The sequence below is a fragment of the Chaetodon auriga genome, chromosome 1 (assembly GCF_051107435.1).
Source record: "Chaetodon auriga isolate fChaAug3 chromosome 1, fChaAug3.hap1, whole genome shotgun sequence".
Classification (NCBI taxonomy): Eukaryota; Metazoa; Chordata; class Actinopteri; order Chaetodontiformes; family Chaetodontidae; genus Chaetodon; species Chaetodon auriga.
In genome coordinates, this window is record NC_135074.1 from 10162425 (window position 1) to 10184449 (window position 22025).

At 41.9% G+C, this 22025-nt stretch overlaps 1 protein-coding gene across 1 annotated transcript in view; it reads right to left on the minus strand.

Annotated features, from left to right (window-relative positions):
* The window catches only part of tox3 (TOX high mobility group box family member 3), a 40209-nt gene extending 18422 nt beyond the window's left edge, over positions 1-21787 (minus strand). Inside the window, exon 1 of the mRNA XM_076748939.1 lies at positions 20962-21787. Coding sequence (XP_076605054.1) covers positions 20962-21063 — 102 coding nt within the window. The 5' untranslated portion in view covers positions 21064-21787. The remainder of the gene's footprint in view (positions 1-20961) is intronic.
* Between the last annotated feature and the right edge of the window lie 238 nt (positions 21788-22025).

Consider the following 22025-nt stretch of genomic DNA (forward strand, 5'->3'; position numbering starts at 1 on the left):
CTGCCTGCCGTGCAGAAGAAAACAAGCTGAGAATGTTTCTGGTCCTTTTGTCTCACGTTCTGTGCAAACTTCTCGCTGGCATGAATAGTCACACATTTTCAACTCAATTAGTTGCCATGTTGCACATCACTGATTAATGTGGGTGACAACTTCACGAGCATGTAAGTGCTTATGAAGCAGGAAGTGATGTGTCATTAAAACAAACACCACACTGAGAGGTATGGTTGAATTACATACTGTAAGCACGGACATTAGCTTCATTAGTGAAAACAAAATCAAGTTAAGTCCAAGTGCTACTTCGTGGTTTGAAACTCCCTGGGCTCTGTCTCTGTGAGTCATGTTTTATTGTGTTTCCAGGGCCCTTTAAGAGCAGTTCCACGTCTCCTCAGAGAACTGTGACTAACATCCCAAGAAATGTCCCCAGCCACTGGTATCAATCTTCACCATTAAAAGCTGTACCATGTGGCGGCGCAGCTCGGGCCGCAGGCCTCGGCGGATGACCAGAGCAGGGAGTGGAGCTTATTATTGTTATTCCCACTTCATTTTGGGGGGGAAAAGCATTTGGCGCTCATGTTCGCAGCAGTGCCGATTGAGTCAAATGCCAGATGAAATTAAGTGTGATTGGAGGGGCCACGCAGCTGACGGTAAGGGATCGTGCTAAAATGGGTCAGCGCAGACAATGAAGGCTCTGTAATTACAATGATGTGACGAGCTAGACGAGAGCAGAGGCGGCCATGTGAGGGGCCAAACAACCCTGTGTGAGCATGGGGAAGCGTTTTGGAATCAGATGTTGCACAAATTAAAAGTTGGGGGAATTTGAAGAGTGGAATCAATTGATTTTTACAAAATAAATGCTCCTGAAACACACAACAACAACCAGCACTACAGCAACAGCTCAGGCATTAAAGTTACATGCGTCGAAGAAACCGGCATCTCACATCTTCACATTTCCAAAAGCAGCCTTGTACTTCTAGAAGGGACCCGAAGGGAAGCCATAGAAAAGAGTGATTTAAAATAGCTGTGGGTAGGAGGCTTTTATTAACAGTGGATTCACGGTTAAAGGTGCTCTGTAATATGAGTCGCTCTAAGAGCCAGACATGGCTACATGGCAGAGCAAACACTGGGCACTCAGTGTTTTTATTACTCCTTCTGCACCACCAGCACATTTCTTCAATAACTGTTTAACAGGAGAGAATTAAGAGCTTACATGGACCCTGATCCTAACGTGAAAAGACTCCACTGTCTGCATGATCGCAGGCAGACAGAAAACCAAGCAACCTCGCAGTGAATGGGATGAATATGAAATTCTAGGGTTTTCTGTAAATGCACAGTGCTGCCTTTCTTCTTATTCTAAGGTAAGATAATACTTGATGGATATTCTTTGAATCGTTGTGAAAGCTTCAGTTATTCATTATCAGACAAGAGTTACAATGAAATTTTAAACAACATCAGCCTGCGTATTGCCCATTTTTTATTTTTCTGACTGAAGCCAGCGTAATTTTAATGCTTGAATTTCCTCCCCACCTTTTAAATCCCAGCGCAGGAATATTTGTATGAAAGAACGTCCAGTGGGAAATAAGGTGTTTTACAGCTATTATAACAAACAAAATTATTTCAACCTCAGGGCGAACACAATATTGCACCAACATGACCCCATCTCACCCTCCATATGATGGAGTAACCACACAGATCCTATCAGTAAACATGAACTGGACGACCAAGATCCACAGAATACACGCCTGAAGAGCCTCTGATAGCACAGCTGCCATCCCTGCATGCATACAAATGGAAAATAAACACGCACTTGCCTATACCTTCTCATGTGAGCACTGAATACTGCTTTGTCAGTGGTGATTAAATGATTAAGAATGACTGGGGAAGATGCAGGGTGACGTTGATCTGAATTTCAAATCAGCTTCAGCAGACTGGTTTTCCTTGGTTTTCCAGCACGATCAAAAAGTCACAATACGAGTGCTGTCTGTCAGCAGGTAACCAAATTGGACACATTCTTTCTCCCCACTGAAAACCACCAAACTAATTCAATCAAGAGTCCAGGCTTTTCCAGAAACATATCAACTGCTGACAAGCGATTTTACAGTTCAGCTTGAGCTCAGTAATCACAGCCTAGCATGTGTTCTCTGGAACATGACACTTGTGCTAATATGTTCTGCAGTGGTCTCCATAAAAGACAGCAAAAACACCACAGTTAAAGCTCAACCTCCAATCCAGAGAAACCCACTGCAATTTGCTATATTATATTATGAAAAACCAGAGTCCAATTCCTTGTATGCATGCTGGGCCAATAAAGCTGATTCTGATTCTACATATTATTTTATGCAATTTCCTTCAGAGCTCAGCCTACCACCACGTTCAAATCTCTTATTCAGAGAAGGGGGTTGGAGACTTAAAAGAGCAGCACCGTTTTCTTTCCTGCAATCCTGGTCAGGCCTTTTGTAGCCTCTGGAAAAGTTACCGTCTGATTCCCGAGATCCCCCTGACCAAACGCATTCTCATTTGGAACCCAATTCAGCATAAACACTCTGCAGCTGCCTCTCTGGTTATCACAAGGCCTATTCACACCCAGCAGGCCGCCGCACAAGCAGTGCCGAGCTGACATATAGAGATACATTTCCTCCTATGTGTGCAGCAGTCAATTTGTAAAGCGACTCCACAACACACCATGTCCACACAGTCAGCTCGCAACCTGTGTTCTGATCTGCAGGCCAAATCGATTGGTAATTCAGTTTAAAGCTAAAATCTTTACCGCCACCCCCCGCCCTCAAGCCTAGCACTGTCTTCCACTATTAGGACTGCTAGTCCTCAACTGCATAGGGTAGAATTGAGAGGAAGTTCATTGTAAGCATCTCACTCTTCCTCTGCCTCTCAGTGTGAGTGCCACCGCAGTAGTCCAGAGGATCCGGCGTGAGAAAAAGTCTTGGTCTTATCTGGGATCTGAATCAAGCTGATGACAGTTTTGCTCAGGCTGTGTGCTTATTATGTCCTCTCTCAAACCACACTGTGGCCTGAACAAGTGCCATCACAGTTTGCTTTAGTAAACAAAGACCTAGAGGAATCGTTTAAACCTCTGCAGAGATCTCAAACCTGCCACAGAAGACCATGTTTCCTGGTACATCAGACCTCTCTTTAGTGTTTGATCAGAGAGTGTTTGACATGTACAGGATTAAGGCTGAAATTTGGACAATTAACTTTTGGAAGATGTCATCATCAAGGTCTCCAAAATAGTATGTGAGCAAGACATTGTAGAGGGAGGCTGTCATGACAAAACCCAAAAGCAAGAGTTTCTTCTTCAAGTTGTCACAGGGCATGAAACTAAGTTCGCATATCCAACCAAAATGACAAGCTCAACTATCAAAATAAAGGAGAAACTTTAAACGATTTCATAGCTCAGCAAATATGTATTATGTTTTTTCAAGCTTCCCAGTCATTATGGCAGTGTTGAAAGACAGTAAAAGGCGAGCTTTAGTTGGTGCATTCAGCATATTCCTTGGGGCTACATTTATATTCAGCACAGACGCAGTGTACAAGAGTGATAACATGGAGACACAAACAGACCAGGGTGAAACAGCATTTGTAATATCTTTGCATTTCTTTTAAAGTATTTGAGAATGAGATTAGGCGAGTTTACTGCATCAGTACATTAGTTCAGGCAGAAAAGCTGTCAATCACAGAAAAGTAAACTTGGCACATACTGTCTCATCTTTTACAACAAGTTAAAACAAAAGCTACACATTTTTAAAGTACTCTTTCACCTATATTATACCACAGTAGTGTCATGCGACTTTGGCTATTGCATTGAATGAGAGAGAACACATTACCAAAATAATGTTGGGACCATCAGCTATATGCTGTAATTTAACAATGGGTCTCCCAATTTAAACACATAAATACAGCCATGGGCACAGTGGTGCTTTGATCTAAATGCTAGCGTCAGCATGACAACACCATGGAAATACCCACTGATGTTTCATGGGTAATGTTAACCATCTTCAGTCTGAGTTTAACATGCTAGCATGCTCGCATTTGTGAATTAGCACTAAGCACATAGTACAGCTGGGGCTGAGAGCAATGTCCTTCCTATCCTTTTAGTTAGTTAGAAATCAAAGTATTGGGGTAATCCAATAGTTGTAGAGACATTTCACGCAAAACCACAAATGTTAAACTCACGGTTGAGCTAGATGAAAAGTCAGAGGAACACCAACGTCAATGGGAGTCATCTCCTGGGCACCATGAATGTCTGTGCAAAGTTTCTTGGCAATCCATCCAACAGTTATTGGAAATAACTGACAGAGCGACACAGCCATCCTTTGAGCAACACCACTAGTATGGCTAAATGTACTCTTTATTCTCAATTTAATCTCCCCAAACTTTTTAACATCAACAACTTTCATTAGGTTTTTGATTTCAGAGTAAACGCGATTACAGTACAGCAACACATCAAGACCATAATTTGGTAGCGCGGCCACGTCCAACACCAGGTTACACAACACAGCTAAAATACACTGAGGTTCACCATGTAGCTATGTTTTCTCTAAGGCTTCTCTAAGACTTGCAAATACTGCCAAAACAAAGATGGTCTCAGCATTTGTCATAATGGACCCATAGCCTGAGCCCCGAAGTCTCAATACAATGCAGGTCAACATTCAACATCCTGTTTTATTCCTAGCTGTTGAGTCTGCTCTGTACTTTCAAGAGCAAATCCTAAAAGAAAGCGCAAGCTAAATGGGGTTCCATCTTTGATCTGGCGGGGTGCAAAGCCATTGGCCCACGGCCACAAAGGAGCTTAGGCAATAGAGAGGGTCTCAGAAACATGGTGTAGCTTTCTCACAATGGCTTCTGTTGCATGGACACACAGCTCTTGAGGAAGCAACATGAGAACGGCTTGGCTTGGTGGTGTTGTCTTGCTTTTACTGCTAAGCCATGTCTCAAGGCTGTATACTCTCAGCAGCTTTGAAGCAACTCCAACTCAAGATGGTATCAGAGGTGTGGATTTTAACCAAGCTTACTCTGCTCTGTTCTGCCATTCTTCCACCATGGAGCAAGAGGTTGCTGTGGGGTTAAAGAAGCTGATAACTAAAAATGACACAGTGAAATGCCATAAGGGAGAGTAACAGCTTTCTGCCTCTAGAAATAGGTTTGTTTTGGTGATGCTAATGGTGATGCTTGTGCTACTTCTCTTGGTTTGTTGGATGGCTATGAGCTCTGGTACTTGGATTCACATCAAGCTCCACTGAAAGCTGCTGGGAGTTGAGTCCTCTCTTATTGCTCTAGCAGCACAGATGCATTTTTCTCTTCCCTGTGTGCCGTTACTGGCTAATACACTCATTATAACCGGCTTTGGGAATGTGCACAGTCAAGGGCTTTTAGTGATGGACTCAACACAATTCTCTATTCCTTATCTAGTAATGGCAGAAAAGTCTTTTGGTTTTGTACATGGACTAAAATGGGGCAGATAACATGCATTTAAATGAAAGTATTATAAGCAATGACAAAATTATACATTAGTATAGCAACTTGGCCTATTGGCTAGCTTGCTTTTGTCCCACTTATTTTGAAATTCAATGGCATTCGACACGAACAAATATAAACTGCAATATGTAAGATACTCTTTGTAGGACGTGTGACATTGTAAAAAAACAACAACAAAAAAAGCAGTAATTAAGCAGCAATTAAAATTACATTTCTTTGTCTCTTCCAAGGACTTGCTGATCAGAATTCTTGACTCCAGTTATAGATTGCAAAACCATCTTGTGTTTACTGTGACAATACTTTCCTAGTCGGTGTGCAACCTGTGTTTTCTGTTATTCTTACCATAAGCCCACAGTAAGCACAAACCGACCAGTTGTTCAATCTCTATAAATCTGAAAAACACAAACTGCTGAGCAGTGACTCATATATCAGTCTATTATATACTACAGGGCTGACTGTATTAAACAAATGGCTAGGCCTGCAGCTGGAAAGAGAGGCAATATAGAGAGAGCAGAGGTTATTGTCTAATTTAAATCTTGGCTGCTTTCCCGGAGCTGTACCACATTCCAATTTGTGGCTGTGTTGCTTGGCGCTACTGACAGAGGTCCGGCTGCAAATACTCTCGGGCTCCTCTCCAGAAATGTGTCTCCGAACTGACAATCAACAAGTTGGCAGAGATTAACGGAATGACTGGGGCATATTAGGTGAAATAATAAAATGCACACATCTATAGATGTTGTGCTTTGTGTTGTTCCTGCATGTGCCATTTTTCCCCACGCCCTGTGGTTGCAATACTGTATCTATAATCATTATGACCTGATGTGTAACAACAAAGGCTCCCAAATAAAGCCAGTGCATTGCGTCTGTAATGACTTTGAGCTCCATAATGGAATAGCAGCTGGAAAAGACATCTGTGCACACACATAGTAGTTAAAGAATGGTTGAGCGGGCTCTTAAAAGCAATTAGCCTTTTCAAGCATTTTCTCCTTGGCCCACTATTGTCCGTTCATCTGGTAGATTGACAGCACACCAGGACATCATTAGCAAACCTGACGGCTGTTGAGTCGGAGACATTGTTTTTCTTGTGACAGCAACCATCAGGCTAAGAGCTTCACTAATGTTTTTAACAGTATTTAAACTCAAAATGTCACTTTAACATTTCCTACTTCAAAAGCATTGCGAGATTAAGATACCGGCTTTGAATAATTACAAACACTAAGCTTCAACTTTGATTCCATATCATTGCACTGACATTTCAAGAGATTTAGAACAAAGACAACGCTACACATCTTTTAGTCATAATGAAAAAATGATTCCTTTCCTCTGTGTAAAATGACAGGTTGGAGATCAAAGGCACATGGAGACCTGGAGGTCTGCTGTCTGTTGAAGCAGTGCTTTTTAAAGAGAACAAGGTAAGTTAGCAAAGTGTTTACACATGGAAAAAAAGAGTAAAAAGCTCCCTGCAAAAAGCCTATCTGTTGATGACATTTGTCAGCGTGGGGCCAACCAAATGCAACCATTTTCTCTAAACTGAATTTCAGTGAAAATCCAATAAACACACAGATCTGTGATATGTAAATTTAATACACATTGTGGTTAAAAAACATAACTAGTAATCCAAATAATGTACACAAACACAAGGGGTTGTCCCTTGTGCATGTTCCTCCAACATAACCGCACACGAAAGTGTACAAGTAAATAATCCTGAATCTGTCTCTTTTTACAATTGAAAAAAAGCGTATACATTGTAATTGTACAACCACCCTTTACAGCTGTATTGATTTCCTCCTTTGACCAGAGCTCCCTCTGTGCACTTCTATCCCATTTCTCCAGAGCAGGCGGCTTAAACAAAAGGGGTCACTGACATTTTCTGTATTTGAGCCTTGACCTCTATTTTAGGACCATGCTGTGAGTTTCTCCCTTAAAATAAATGAGAGCAGGTCACAGTCTGCTCTGCACTCACACCTTCCCCTGCACATGTTCTCCCATCACTCTTCATTTGTCTTCATTAGGCTCACATTTAACCTGCTTCTCCAATTCTCTGCCAGTACATATATCGTCTGCAGAGTGTAAACTGTTGCCCAAATATCTTGGCATCCTGTTGTTTATATGCAGCCTTGAGGAACAAGTGAATGCAAATGATAAGTAAGACACAAGCAAACCTTCTAAATGCCTACAATATATGTGAAAGTTTTCTCATGTCTGTCAGGAGCATTCAGTTAATAAATCCTGAAAAACAAACTTCACTAATCCAATAATCAATGTATAAACAATGCCTGCAACAACAAAGAGATTTCAATGCTGGAAATACTGACTGCAGGTTTAAGTCAGAGTGAGGAACAGAATTCCCACTGTCAACTTGTCATCAGCTAATTTACCTGGAGCCAGAGGGGCAGATTCACTGGACACACAGGGAGAGTTAATCTCTTCATTCATCTTCGCTAAAGAGATCGACCCAATTAGCTTGCCACTTTGACTGACAGCGCTTGTGTTTGTCTTTTCTCCCTCAACTTTTTTCACCTTCTTAAATCAGGAGTTATGCAGTTCATACTGGCTCTGGCTCAAGGCCTTTAAAATTATTTGAGGGTAGTGTACAACAGTGAAATAATCATGATGTCTTTATTGAAATCTGTCGAGTCTGAAATATTCACCACTGCAATTTGCTGTGACTGATTAGCCAATGGAAGGGTTGCTTGGGGATAGCTCTCCAGAGCTCTGTAATTGAGCGGATTTGACTTGGGAGAGGTTTTTTCTGCTGATAACTACACACATTTCCCTTTTATAATGTACTTTTCTTTTTTTAGCCTCTCCTAAGAGCCAGTGCACATTACAACGTTTGCAGAAACAGCAGTATATAGCACAGGTTATATTCTGATTGCTGTCCGGAGAAAATTTGATCCTACGTTATGTTTCATCTGATGATTTACTGACATATCTCTGCCTGTAGTCCAGACACCAATCATCAGTAGTTGGCCTGGTCAGTCCAGAACTGTCAGATCTAGAAACTCAACGATCAGGGACAACAACAGCCCAGAAAACTGCCACCGTGGCCTCTGACATGCCATAATACATACAATATGGAGAATGTTGAAGCGAATGTCTTTGTGCCCCTATTAATATATTATCATTTATTTTGTACTAGCCACTTGAGGTGTATGTATGCCATAACAGAAATAAGAAAAAACAAGAACTGAACACGCTCAAGGGTTTTACTGAAACAGTCTTGTTTGATATGGCCAGTAGCTTGTGGTGGCTTAATGTTAGCTAGTGTTAGCACGATTTAGATACATGTCGTTTAAGGGACATTACGAAGTCAGTTTGCTGAATTTATGATTCTTGCTGTCTGCTAATACATACGATCACTCTGAACAGCTGAGGCAACATTTCAATGAAAATTTCTTGAATTATAATAACCACGGCCTTCCTGTCACAACTCACATCCTGTTGGACCTGAGACTTCTCAAATATACATCGACGTGTGAAAACCCGTGACAAACATACAAACAGAAGTGTGGTATATATTCTGCCGCAGACACATGTATGTGAGGGATTGAAAGGCTTAAAAAGGATGATAAACAGTGCACTGAAAAGGGTAAACCATCAAATAATGTCTAATAATGAGTTGCTTCATTATAATCCTGTATGGGTAATTAAGAGATTAATATGTCAATGCTGGTTTTGGCAGGTTCTGCAGCCAGGAAGGGCTATATTAATTACCACAGTTCTCGTGCCACATTGCACAGAAAACAGCTTTCTTTCACATTAAATCTCATTTATATTGTAGAGAACAAAGAGAGATGTTGTTATTCTTTTCCAGAACACACCACTAATGCTCTGGGGCATGATTTGTCATTGTTATTCAGTGCTCACTCACCTACACTTAAAACATGATCCTTCTGGATTTTAATTAAGCACCAAGGTACCTCCCAGGGGGTTTTGGCTTGGCAAAGGAAACTACTTTGATTTATGTACTACTTTGTTGTTTCTGCTTGAAGCTCACCTGTTATGAGAGACTGTGGTGATGAATGAAAGGACCGGGCAATTATTCTTATTTGTTAATTAGTTCCTGTTAGGAATGCATGCTTCTAAAAAAAAATATCAATACCCACCAATAGTGAAACTGAACATGAGCTGTCTCGTGACGTGAAATCTCCCAAACTAACTATAATCAAACAAAAAACCAGTGACTATGTTTGGACTGGGTGAGCTTACAGTAAGCTGGGTACATGTTGATACATGTTCAGCTAAATCTGGTGGCAGTTCACTGTTAAATTAACAAAGGGTGACATGAATTTGCCTCTGTGTATTCAGTCAATAGGCTAATTGACTATTTATGCATTTGCATGCATCTCTCATACCGCCATAAAGCAGCAAATGGCACAAATCAGCAAATGACATACAATACAGTACTAATTTGCAGAACACTGTGGGATCTGATATCAGTAGCGACTATATTCAAATACAATTTATGGGCTGTTGAATGAATAATTATGAACAAATATTGTGGCAGTTTAACACATTTCCCAAAGCAAAAGTGTCCACATTTGTCAATTATTAATATGCCTCTCAGCCTTTTGGGTATGAGATTAACACACCCTTTCAAAATTGTTTTTATACAGAAGATATAATTTTATGGTCAAACACATAAATACACATGGCTATACAAAAATCCACATAAAAGTACAGGTACTATACTGTGATAGGTGGGGGGAAAAAGTGAGCCTTATATAAATAATAGGCCAAACATCACTCTGCTGGATGAATATACAGCAGTGTTCACATTTCAGCACACTTATACATCCCAAAAGTATGATGGACTTTTCAACCAAAAATAATATTGTTGTTTCTCTTTCTAGACAGGTATTACTTATTCAGTAATTATATAGCATGCTACTGCAGCCAGTTTTCAATATGAAACTTGAAGTATTGGCAAGAGTATAATCCAGACTACCCAGGTGTACAATATGCAGCTGTTTTTAATAACAGACCACATGCCCCGCAATAACAGATGACAAATACTCACAAGTGATGTAATATTGTTCAATCGCTTTTTATGCAATCTGTTGATTGTGTTATGGCATCAGAACTGAAGTTACAATCACTTTTTATTCATTTAGGTTTCTCTGGATGAGTGTCAGCTGATTGCCTACAATGTAAAACACAATGTAAAATCGCTCTTTTCTCACATCTTCATCTTGGCCTGCTGTGCCACATATCCACTCTGACAAATCAAAGCAGTCGCTGAAGACAGATCTCGTGATGAGAGTGAGAAAGTGAAGATGCTCAACCACCTCAGTGACACAAGAATGGTTACAGAGACAGGCAATTGTATGAGGTCTGCTCTCCTAGATGCATATCAGAAGCTAATGGAGTCTCGAAACTACGGGGGTGCTCCGGGATCGCTATGGTTAGCTCGTGGAACTGGTGAAGGTCACCACTGCTGAGCTGAGCAGCCACAAACCCTCATAAAACCATGCAGCGTATCATTATTTTCAAAGTGTTTCATTATGGACGGTTAACCTTGGCTAACTCCGACCTAACACTTTAATCAGCTGCCTGTAATGCCTTTGAAACAGTGTAATCATTCAGCTTCTCTTCTTGTTTATCAGCGGGAGAGGCACAAATGTAGAGACATCCCTTTCCCTAGCCTGTGCAGGTATTAAAAAAGTTACACCATGAGTCAGAACCTCCTAAGACGAGGAACTAAAATCCTCATTTGAAAGGATCGTCAGTCAGTGGCAGTCCACGGAGGGAAACCCTGCCAATACTGAGACCTTGATCTTGATTCTACTCCTGCCATACCACACTATGACCGCATGTGAAAGTCCACGCGCCAGCAGAAACACACACATTACAATAAACAAGGACATGCTGTGAATGAGCCCCGACTTCAACCCTCGAAAATATCAGAAGTCGGCTCAAGAATGTCATGGACCCCATTCATGGTCCCAGTCGAGGTTTCAGGGACTGGACCTGTATTATGTGGCTGGAGCTTTTCCTGAGGCCATGTTCATTGTTCCTTTTGATCATGTAACTGAATAAAAGCTGGCCAGACTCATGAATACTGCATGATTTTCATCTCACTGGAAATCTGACATAAAGAATCCTCAAAGCTGGGGTATTTCAGTAACATGTTGAGAGTACTGCTCATTCAAATAGTGACAACTGTTGGTTAATTATAGCCAAGAGAATGATGTAAGAGTGATCTATCCAGTCAAAAAATGTTGCCTCTACAGAACATCTTTGATTTGACTTGCCTACAGTATCCGGTCCTGGCTACTGAAGCATGATTTCACTTTTTTCTGGTTATGTTTAGGCAACTCAAAGCTCTTGGTTGAGAGTTCAGGGAAGACTGTGGTCTTAGATCAATATTGAAAAAGGTCACTGAGTATTGTCTCATGCTTCAGGTCAGGTTTGCACAGTCCGCACAAATATAAAAGTTCTCCATGGTGGGAAATTGTTAAAAGCTTGTAAAAATTGTAAATATTAGTGATAGATTAGTGACTCAGCAAGAACGAGGGCAGAAAGAAAAACATAAAGTGGCTGTTGTAAAATTGTGGTGCAGAGGGGCCGTTTCACATGTGACATCTGACAAAGCAAGTATAGGGAACACAGAGGGCCAACATATGCTTCTAAGAACAGCTGCTTTATTCATCACGGCACAGCGAGACAATCCTCCATCAGTGCACTATACTGAGATTTTGATATCGCTCAAACTGAACATGAATTACGGCGAATAACAAAGCATTCATGCCAGAGAATATTCTTGACAAGCTAATGCATGTACATAAAAGATCCAATCAAAGTGTGGCAGAGTGAGATGGCAGTCTTCCAATTCTAGGGGACTATTAAAGCTCATTTACGGGGTGAAGTGGGTTTATAGGCTGCGTTATTATTGCTACGGCAGTAACTGCACGGATATACATTAACATAATCCAACTGCTACAAACAGACTTCATGTTTGAGGAGTGTTTGACAAGCACAACTGTCTAGAATATGCTAATATGTACCAGCAGGAACGACGTTTTACCTGCAAGCAGCATTTACATCAGTCTGTTTGTGGTACTTACATGTTCTGTTGTGATTTACATGTTATGTTGAAAGTCAGTCTTTCTTGAACTCTGTCTCAGTTTGCTCCAACAAGTCGTCTATCTGACCATTCAAATAAAACTTTTATTTACTCCCATTGTTTAAGCTCTTTGCCCAGCGGGTCTGAGGGATATTTGCACACCTGCTGCTATTGTCAAGCCTTTTAGTGCAACCTGGTAACACGCTGCATCATGGGAATGTGTGATGTAGGAGGGGGCGGGTGAAAAGAGGTGGATTAATCGCACGGCGTAACATGTAATACTTTACACACCTGAAGCCCATACACTGCTAATGAGAAGGAAACTCACACTCAACCTGACAAATGCACAACGTTTAACAGTGACTAATATTTCTATGACTAGGCTGCTTTAGCTTGAATGGTCACAGCTAAATTGGAGCTTCCGAATAAATCTTACACCCAGACAATAGTTCTTGTTTGGCTGACAAGACTAATTTATGTGTTACAGAAATAACTTCTAGTAAATAAAAAAGGAACAGCTGGAGGAAAGAAGTTCAATATGGAGATAGCAGCAATGAATTCAACTAGCCCAACCTAGAAAATATTAACTGGGGAAGATGAGGGACATTCGTCAGTGGCCTGTGCTCCCTGAAAAGAGCTTAGGAGAAGGGTTTAAGTCGAGCAAGTCGAGTTCAAAGGAAAACAGCTGAATGTTTTGATACAGCCTGTGAGCCCATTAAGAGAATTGGACATAAGATCTATGAAACATGGAATGGCTGCCTCTCTGGAAAGCTTTAAAAATGAATGTGTCTTAACAGCGAGGCTAACCACTAAAGGGACACAACACTTATTGAATCAGCCAACCAGAAGTGATTGACTGGTCCTTTTGAAAACTGCTTAATTCATGGTAAAAGCAGTTTTCTGGGGCACGGGGAGTTTTTCCCTTCCTTTTAATAAGTCAGCAAGGTTAAGGCTGTCAAAGATGTAGTGAACCAAAACCAGATTAAAACAGTTTATCATGGAGGGAAAAATATCTCTTGTGGGGGCCCTGCTTTGATTCAAAGGGCCACAGTATTTCACAGAAATATAAGGGGACTCCTCCAAACACCGGGGGCTAATTTTACCTTTGACCTTACAAGATAAACTAACCCAAACAGTAGATTCACTATTGTTTGTGTCAGTGACATAAACACAACTTAGCAAACCAGTAACTGAAGTGCTTCTGGTACTTGACTCAGGTTGTATCTTAGTCTTGTCATAAGATCATCAAATCTCAAAACTAAAACTCAACCCCTCGCTGACCTTGACAGTGTCATCTACTCTTCTTTTATAGGGAGCTGTAGATAAGGTTAACAACTTCCTCATAGTTGAGTTGAGTCTCTGTGTGGAACTATGACTTATGGATGTTTGTGGTGAGAGCTCAGCTTTTGTAGCTTTGCGTATCTACTCACAAAACACACTTCAGCTTAAACAGGTCTGAGCTGTATCACACAACTTTGCAGCTGCAGTGAGTGTGGACTTCTCTTTTATGCTATAGATCGTTCAGTCAGCGTCAAACGAAATGAAACATTTGAATTATCACTGCGTCATGTTTCATTGGCACTGTAATGATGCATCAAGTAATGACACACTTTGGAGAAAAGTAATAAGAAAGCAGGAGGTGCTTTAGCTGTGATTGTACTGCACTACATCTACATCATCCAATGCACAGTAAAGGGTATGCTGTGCATCGGATGCACAGAAATTAGTTAACAAATAAAATATAAGCAATCAGAAAAAACACTAATGGTCTTTTACAGGACATTTAAATAACCAGACAACACTTTAAATGCTTCAACAGAAAAACCAACTCCTCTTTCATGACTGTCAAAAAAACATTTTTCTCTCAGGCACTTCCATGCTTTGATGGATGATATAGTGATGTTGTGTACATGATAAAAATCCAATAACGAATGTGACTCTCTTGTGGATTCATCCTCTTTGTATCACCGTACGAGATGTTTCTGAAACAGCCATGAAGCCGCAAATAGTCCACACAGAGAAGGCTGCTTTTGTTCAGCAGGGACAAACACAGCCAGAGTTAATCCTCAAGGAAGAACATACAATGATACACACACTGTAGGCCTGTTGTGTAATGACTTTCAAAATGTAAGCACGGACTCTTGACTGGTTTTACAGTGGAGCATGAGATCTTAACCTTCGGCTGACTCAGGACAGCGAGCTGTTCTTTGTCTACAGCCGTGTCAGAAGTACCTCTGATGCTCGGTGGGTCCACAACCCACCAGCTGAGAAACAACTTCAGAGTGTGAGGCATGCCCAAATGAACCGCACTGAGCAATGTACGTGGAGATGTAATGAAGTGGATTTATGAGCAGTGATGGCGGCATTACAGAAGGTCATTACAAGTGCTGATGTGGGTAATGGTCTATGTCTGTCTAAGATTTCAGAGCCTTTGTCATATTCACCTCATAAACAAAGCACACATCCTGGTCTTATGTTTCCCACAGGTTCAGACTGTTGGTCCAGATCATGAGATTATACTGCTAAGACAGCAACAAATACGCCATGTGTCAGCATCTCATAGAGAGAGTGACAGAGGCGGTCAGTGTGGTCCCCTTAAAACTCCGTTTTCTAAACATTTATACTTTCCATGAGTATGTCTCAATTGCTACCGCGTCAGTGTAGGATCATAACAACTATCATCAGGTTTGCTCAACGGATATAAGTGTTAAGACATCACACAGGAAGTGGAGAGCTGTGCATTGACAACACGTTAACATCTGCCTCGTGTAAACATGTGTGCAGTGCGCTCTTTCAGACAGAGCAGTCATTCTCAGAGGCAGGAGCTCTAAAGTACAGTACGTCTTCAAGCCGGCGGACTAAAAATAACACTCTGTAATCTCGGTGGGAAAATTAGGTGTTTAATAAATCTGTTGAACTACATCTCCTGACAAGCTACAATTAAAAGACTCAGCAAAACACATCAGCTATTCACTTCTTCAACATTTAAACATTTAACATGCACCTTGAAGTCACATCCATCAGCTGCTGAGTTTGACGAAGCAGACAGCCTCTGAGGTTACCACCCCCCAAAACAAAAAGAGAAACACACACTCACACTCACACTCACACTCACACGCACACACACACAAAAAAAGCTGTGTTTGGATATGTTTAGAATGTGTGTGATGAAATGGCACCAGCTGTGTACACTGGAGAGATGCACAAGGCCCCCTGGTTGAGCAGAGTGTTAACCCCTTCACTCCCGATGAAGCAGGAAGATAACAGAGGCCTAGGCCACTATGGTTTGGACGCAACAAGAGGTCACTGTGCAAAGGTTTGCTGCTCTGCAACAGAGGTGTGTGATATGGCTCGAAAACAATATCACAATATTTCTGCAATAATGATGCAGAAATGAGGATGCAATTTAGAAAAGTCATGGTTGTCCCGACCATTAGAAGTGTTTTGTTTTTTTTCACAATGCCAAAGCGAAGTGAACAGAAACTATGCTGCCATGTTTTGGTGTCTCTTACACACACACACACACACACACACACACACACACACACAGGGGTCATCTGAGAGAGAAATGCGGCGCAGGAGTTCATCGTTTCACCATCTCTCAGAAGCGCACCACGTCGGCAGACACACCCTTTCTCACGACAAAATGTGCTTCAATCATAAAACACAATTCAGAAAAATTAATTTAGGAGAAAATCAAATGGAATCCGGAAAAAATTTAAGCAGATTTCTTGGGACCCAACAAAGACTTGCCGATGCCTGCTGAGCTAATGCAGTTTGTCTGCCTGGTCGTGAACTCACAATAGCTGGTGAGCTCTCCTCGTACTCAACCAGGTGCTCCTGCTTGAGGTGGTGAAGTGAGTTTGTTGTGTTGCCCTCTTCTGTTGTCACAGTCTTCTTGCACTTCTTTCCGTGGTACCGTAGATTGCTGTACATCTGATCTTTTGTATAACCAAACCACTTCTAATCAACTGAAGTTGCTCCCTTTTAGGAACTAACTCCTCCATCGTGGAGTCGTTGCCAATGTTACTTTCACTTTCATCCATGCTTGTCTTGCTGTGCGCAACAGTATCACATACTGAATACCGGTGTTATCGTGAACGAGATGATGCGACGCAGCCCTGCTGCAGAAGTCACTAAAGTCCTTCCTTCGGTTCTTTAAAAGGTGGGTTGAGTCTTTCTGGGGAAAGTTCGTTGATATTGCAGTCTCTCTTCAGAATGCGATTACAAGTTAACATGCCAGATTTACCTTCCCTCTAACTGCCCCCATCTCCCCCCCCCTCCCCTTTGTCCTTTGCATGAGCGAGAACGCCCCCTTTTGCTGACTGGCTGAAAAAGTGCTGTGTGGCTCGGTCCGAGCCACTTTGTTTGTTTCCCATTTCCAGAGCCGGGGCTGTGCACAAAAAGCAGATTTTATTTCAGGGCACACACACGATGGACAGCGAGCAGACCGTGAATTTCAAATTCAGTGAATATCAACAATGTTTCTCCAGAGTGACTCACCCCACCTTTAAATCTTTGTTTTTACTTTCCTTACATATACATGGGTCAGTACCATGAGCAGGCTTCTGTTTCACTTACTCTATATTTTACAGGCTCAGTAAAATCCTCTGATAATTGCAGCTGCTGCCCTGTACAGTCATGTCAAGTCTTACAGTCTGAACAACTTTGTGATCATTTCACAGCACAGCTAGTCTGTGGATGTTAAAACACAAAGATAAAATACAGAGAAATTGGTACATATATTCTCAGGAGTGCTTTTTATATGTGCAGCAATAGAGGATTTGCCTTATTATGAACTGCTTTTAGTTGCAATCCCTAAAATGTAGACCTGTTGATTTGGTGACAATCGTGGTTGCTGTAATAATAGCAAATTAGGTTTAATACAGCACCAAACACAGCAGCGACTTTGTCAGAATTACATTAAATGAGCAACTGGTGTATCTGTTTACAATACAATAGATCAAACTAAGTGTTTTGCTTTTTGTCCCATTTTGCTGCTAAATATTTTGAATCCACCACTACCAATAAAAACTAACATACAGAGAAGCAATTACTGAACGGAAATACATCGAATGGCTATTGTAAAAAATAAATAAATAAAAATAGGATCAAAAATGGGGTTGATTCCATGAAAATCTGAGGGATTTAAGGCAACAGAAGCTTGATAGGATGTTTGATAACTTGCCTGTTGAAATGCTTCACTAAGTCCTCCTGCAGAGCTCAACACCTCCAAAACTACAGCCTGTCACACGGGATGATTTCAGTTTGCACCTCTCCATCTACAGTGTGCTATTTGTCCCCATGTTAATCTAAATGCTTCTGCAACAGTGCCATTAAAATACTGCAATGTATGGCCAATTCCCAATTACTAAGAATTATGATGTCTCAGCAGTGGTGGTATCAGCTCTGCAAATAAACCTCAAGTGTTAGCACTGGTGCAGGTGAAGAGTTTGTATCAACATCTGTTGGTAATTTCAGTCTCTCTGCGCCTGGAGGTAATGAAAGCCCACACTAAATGGATACTGTATCTGAAACATTATTAAACCTTAAGAAATAATGGACCAGATGGTCGTAAATACGGGAATAACAGTGGATCCCTTTCATGAAACCATTAAAGTCAATCACATTTGACTTTTACAAATACCAAACTCAGTGGAATCTAAACTGCTCCTTGTTCTTTGATTAATGCTGTGCATGACTGTGGACCTTGCCCACAAAAACCATAACCATAACTTTAACTGTCTTGCATCACTGGCATCACCAAAATAAGAAATTGGGCAAATGAGAGCTGCATGCATAAATATATACAAACACATGTAATCATTTAAAGTTCTGCAAACTTTAAAAAGCAGCTCTTATACATTTTACTGACTACAACCAGGTGTTTGTAACACAAGCCAAAGAGCCAGTAAAACTAGGAGTCATTATCACAGATAAATTGAAAACAACGCAACTTGAAGTAACAACCAATCAGTTACAGCCAATCAGTAAAAGCAGGGGCCTTGGCGGGTATGCCCTTGAGCACAGCTGATCCGTGTTCAACCTTAAGTCAGGGTAGTTTAAGACAAACGGACCCTGCTGTGACAGCCCTGTCACCTACCTGAGCACTCTGCATTTAATGTTTAAATCTCAGAAACTCTGCTTTGGGGAGAGTTTTGATAAAGGCTCTCTGTGTAATTCTAGATTACAGAGAGATTTTTCTTGCTACATTTATTTTATGAGTGTTATTCGACTGTGTGAAGTTGTGGCATGTTTCTCTTCAGCACCGCTGTTTCTCCTTCATCTCAGTGCCAAAAAACAGGCAGCTTCATTAGTCATGACTGCAGCGCCTAATTAAGTTTGTGCCACTCGTTTGGATTTTTCTGTAAATTTAAAGGAATCTCTGATGTGTCAAAGTGCCTCTGGGCCAGTCTGTCTCTGTTGTCATTAAAACTGAACATTTCCTGTGCCAGCGTTTTGAGAGGGTATTGCCTGTGTTCAAATCAAAACTGTACATCTCGTGAAAGTTTTGCTGTTTCCCAAAGATGCTGTGACAGCTTATAAATAGATTAAAGTAGTAATGCTTCAGTTCTGTGTGAGCGTGCCACATCTTTTGGATGACAAACCGCCCGGCGTAGTGCTACCTTTCATTGAGCTGATTCAAATAAATTGGAGGATTATTTGAAAGATGCATGCAAAAGAGCCTATTTGTTCACCATGGAAAGGCATTGTAATTAGCATGAAATGCATGCTTTGTACTCTCCCTCTCTCTCTCTCCAACATCACTGGTGGAGATACTGGATAAGCACCTTCTCACCACCCTCCCTCTCCCTCTCTGTCTCCTTTTGCATTGTGGCCAATTACTGTTACAGATGGAAAATTTCACTTGACCTGGGGAATTTATGAGCAGGAATAAAATCACATGCAAACTCTTACACCAATTCAAAGCAATGTAGTTAAAATTTCTCAAGGCTGATGAAGACATGATGAAATTGGGCACATATGACAAGTTGGCCACATGACAAAGAGCTGATGAAACAGTGAGACAAACCTGGTAACCGTTTTGAGCAGCATCAGATTGCAAGGGCAAACAGAGCTGCACTATAGGGCTGAATAATTTGGGAGGGGGTGCTGTGTGTGTGTGTGTGTGTGTGTGTGTGTGTGTGTGTGTGTGTGTGTGTGTGGAGGAGAGGGGGGTGTAACCATTGTTTAAACTTCATAAAAACAGCACGCTGCAATTGTGTCATTTGTCCGTCATGGTGATGTTCCCTTTTACTGAGGTACAAGGGAGTCAAGCCCATGATGGATAATGGGCTGAATAGTTCAAGCGTTACGTCACTGACAAAATATCACAAACTATCATCTGTGTTTTACATAACCTCTGCCTCTCGTCTGAGATGTAATAAACTTGTCATACCTCAGCAATGTTCCTGTTCACAATTCAGAAACGGGGCTGCTTGTCTACAGATGGAGGGAAGTGAATAAAGCAACTTGTAAACAATGCAGAAAATAGGCTATCGAACCTGGGAGAGGGAAGACAAAACTGTTGTACATGTGGCTGACTTATGACAGTCTCAGGTTTACTGGTGCCATGCTTAAGATAAATGCACAACACAGCACCATGCTGAAAATGAATGCATTCATACTGAACGGATGAAAAGTGTGCCGTCTCTTTCTCTTTCTGTAGTTGTGTGTTTCTAGCTGTCAAGTTGGAAACTGATCATCAGAAAAGTCATTTTCTGCACATCACCAGCAACCCCGGTGTGCCGAAGGCAGCTGAATACTCTAAATGAAGTTGTAATGAGTGAGAGTGGTTTTGACGTTGATTTAGATTACAAACAGAGTAACATGCATGCCCAAGTGTCCCTGCAACATGCCATTTAACTGCATCATGTGGTGGCTCATGAAACATGATCAGCCCAGCGGAGCAGGTTGTTTGACACTGGATACTCTCACTATTATCACGTTCTGATGCACATACTGTAATGAGGGGTGTGATTGCAATGATCCATCACTGATGTTTGGTAACATGTAACTGTGCGGCCAGCAGCGTCCATGACTGTGGATCACATCATCACTCTGGAGAGAGTTCAGCAGTGCAGCGTGGCTGCTTTGAGCTGGACAAGAGTAACACTGTGCCGCTTCACCTGTATTTGCTTTAATTTCCATTACTAATACGGAACAACAAAGTTTGTGGCAGGAGGGCGGAGCAGCAACTCCGGAAAGGCAGTAATGAGTATTGGCTTAAGTCAGGGAGAAACAAGTGGAAGCAACTCAGACAATGAACATGCGATTAGTTTTAATTCAACTTCATTTCGGGCACATTTTCAGCCACTAAGGCTGATCAGCCCGGAGTTACGGCGCACTCGTGCTTTCAGCACCAGCGTGGTCACACAGCACAAAACACAAGGTTTTCTCCTTACCTTATTGAAGTTGTAGTAGCCCAAACAGTGGGCAAAATCCAGGCTTGGTGGATCCCCTGGAATAGAATTCCCACCGGCAGACGGATAAAACCTTACATCCATGGTGTGAGAGGAGCCGCGCAGCTGTAGCTGTAGCCTGCTCTGCACGGAGATCAATTTGTTTCTGCCGTTTACAATCCAAGCGCACACAGAGAGACGGAGAACGAGAGGCGGCGAAACTGACCCAAGCTTTGTCGGGCTGAATGAGACACTGCGGTGGGGTGGGGGGGGAGAGGAGAAGGTTCGGGTAAAGTTTTGGTATTCCTCCTCTACACCTGGTTCGGCCGCTTCATTTCCGAGGAAGCCCACAAGAAGGTTGGACTGAGCCCAGTACGCTGTCCCTCAAGGAGCGGTGGACGCGGTGTGCCCATGCATTTACACACAGCTGCTGCTGCTGCTGCTGTATACAAAGAAGCCACGAGACCGGCGACCGAGCGTGGGTCCACCTCCTTTTCCTCCCCCTTCAGAAATGCAGGAAAACTGAAAACTGTGACAAAGTATAACCGCGAAGTAAGTCCGCACGCTCGAAACAGTTACGCTTGCCGAGAAATGTGTCCGTGTCCTCCGCTGCGTCTCTCAGAAGTTTTAATTCTCCAACTTAGGAAACTAGTTGGTGAAGCAGTTTGAGGAGGAAGTAGCTAGCTGGCCGCACGCGCCCGCCTGCTAAATACAGCGATTGGAGGGTTTGTAAAACAAGCACAACAACACTCCACAGATGGTGCAATTAGTGAACGTGATGTAGTACAGCGGCGGTACGAGTCCTGCCTTCGGCTCTGCCTGTCGTTGTGATGAACAAGGCAAAATGTGTGAACAAGTCAGCCACTCCCCAAACACACGAAGCCACTCCCATGAAAACACTGCATTTAAGTCCATGTGACATGTTGGCATATGATAATTAATTACAATTACTGGAGTCTCTCTTTTTCCCCCCTCCATGTCTATGTTCCTTATTAAGGCACATACCACATCGTTATTTTCTGTGTTTTGTCCTAACGTCAGCTTTAAAGAGATGCTAGTCTGTCAGA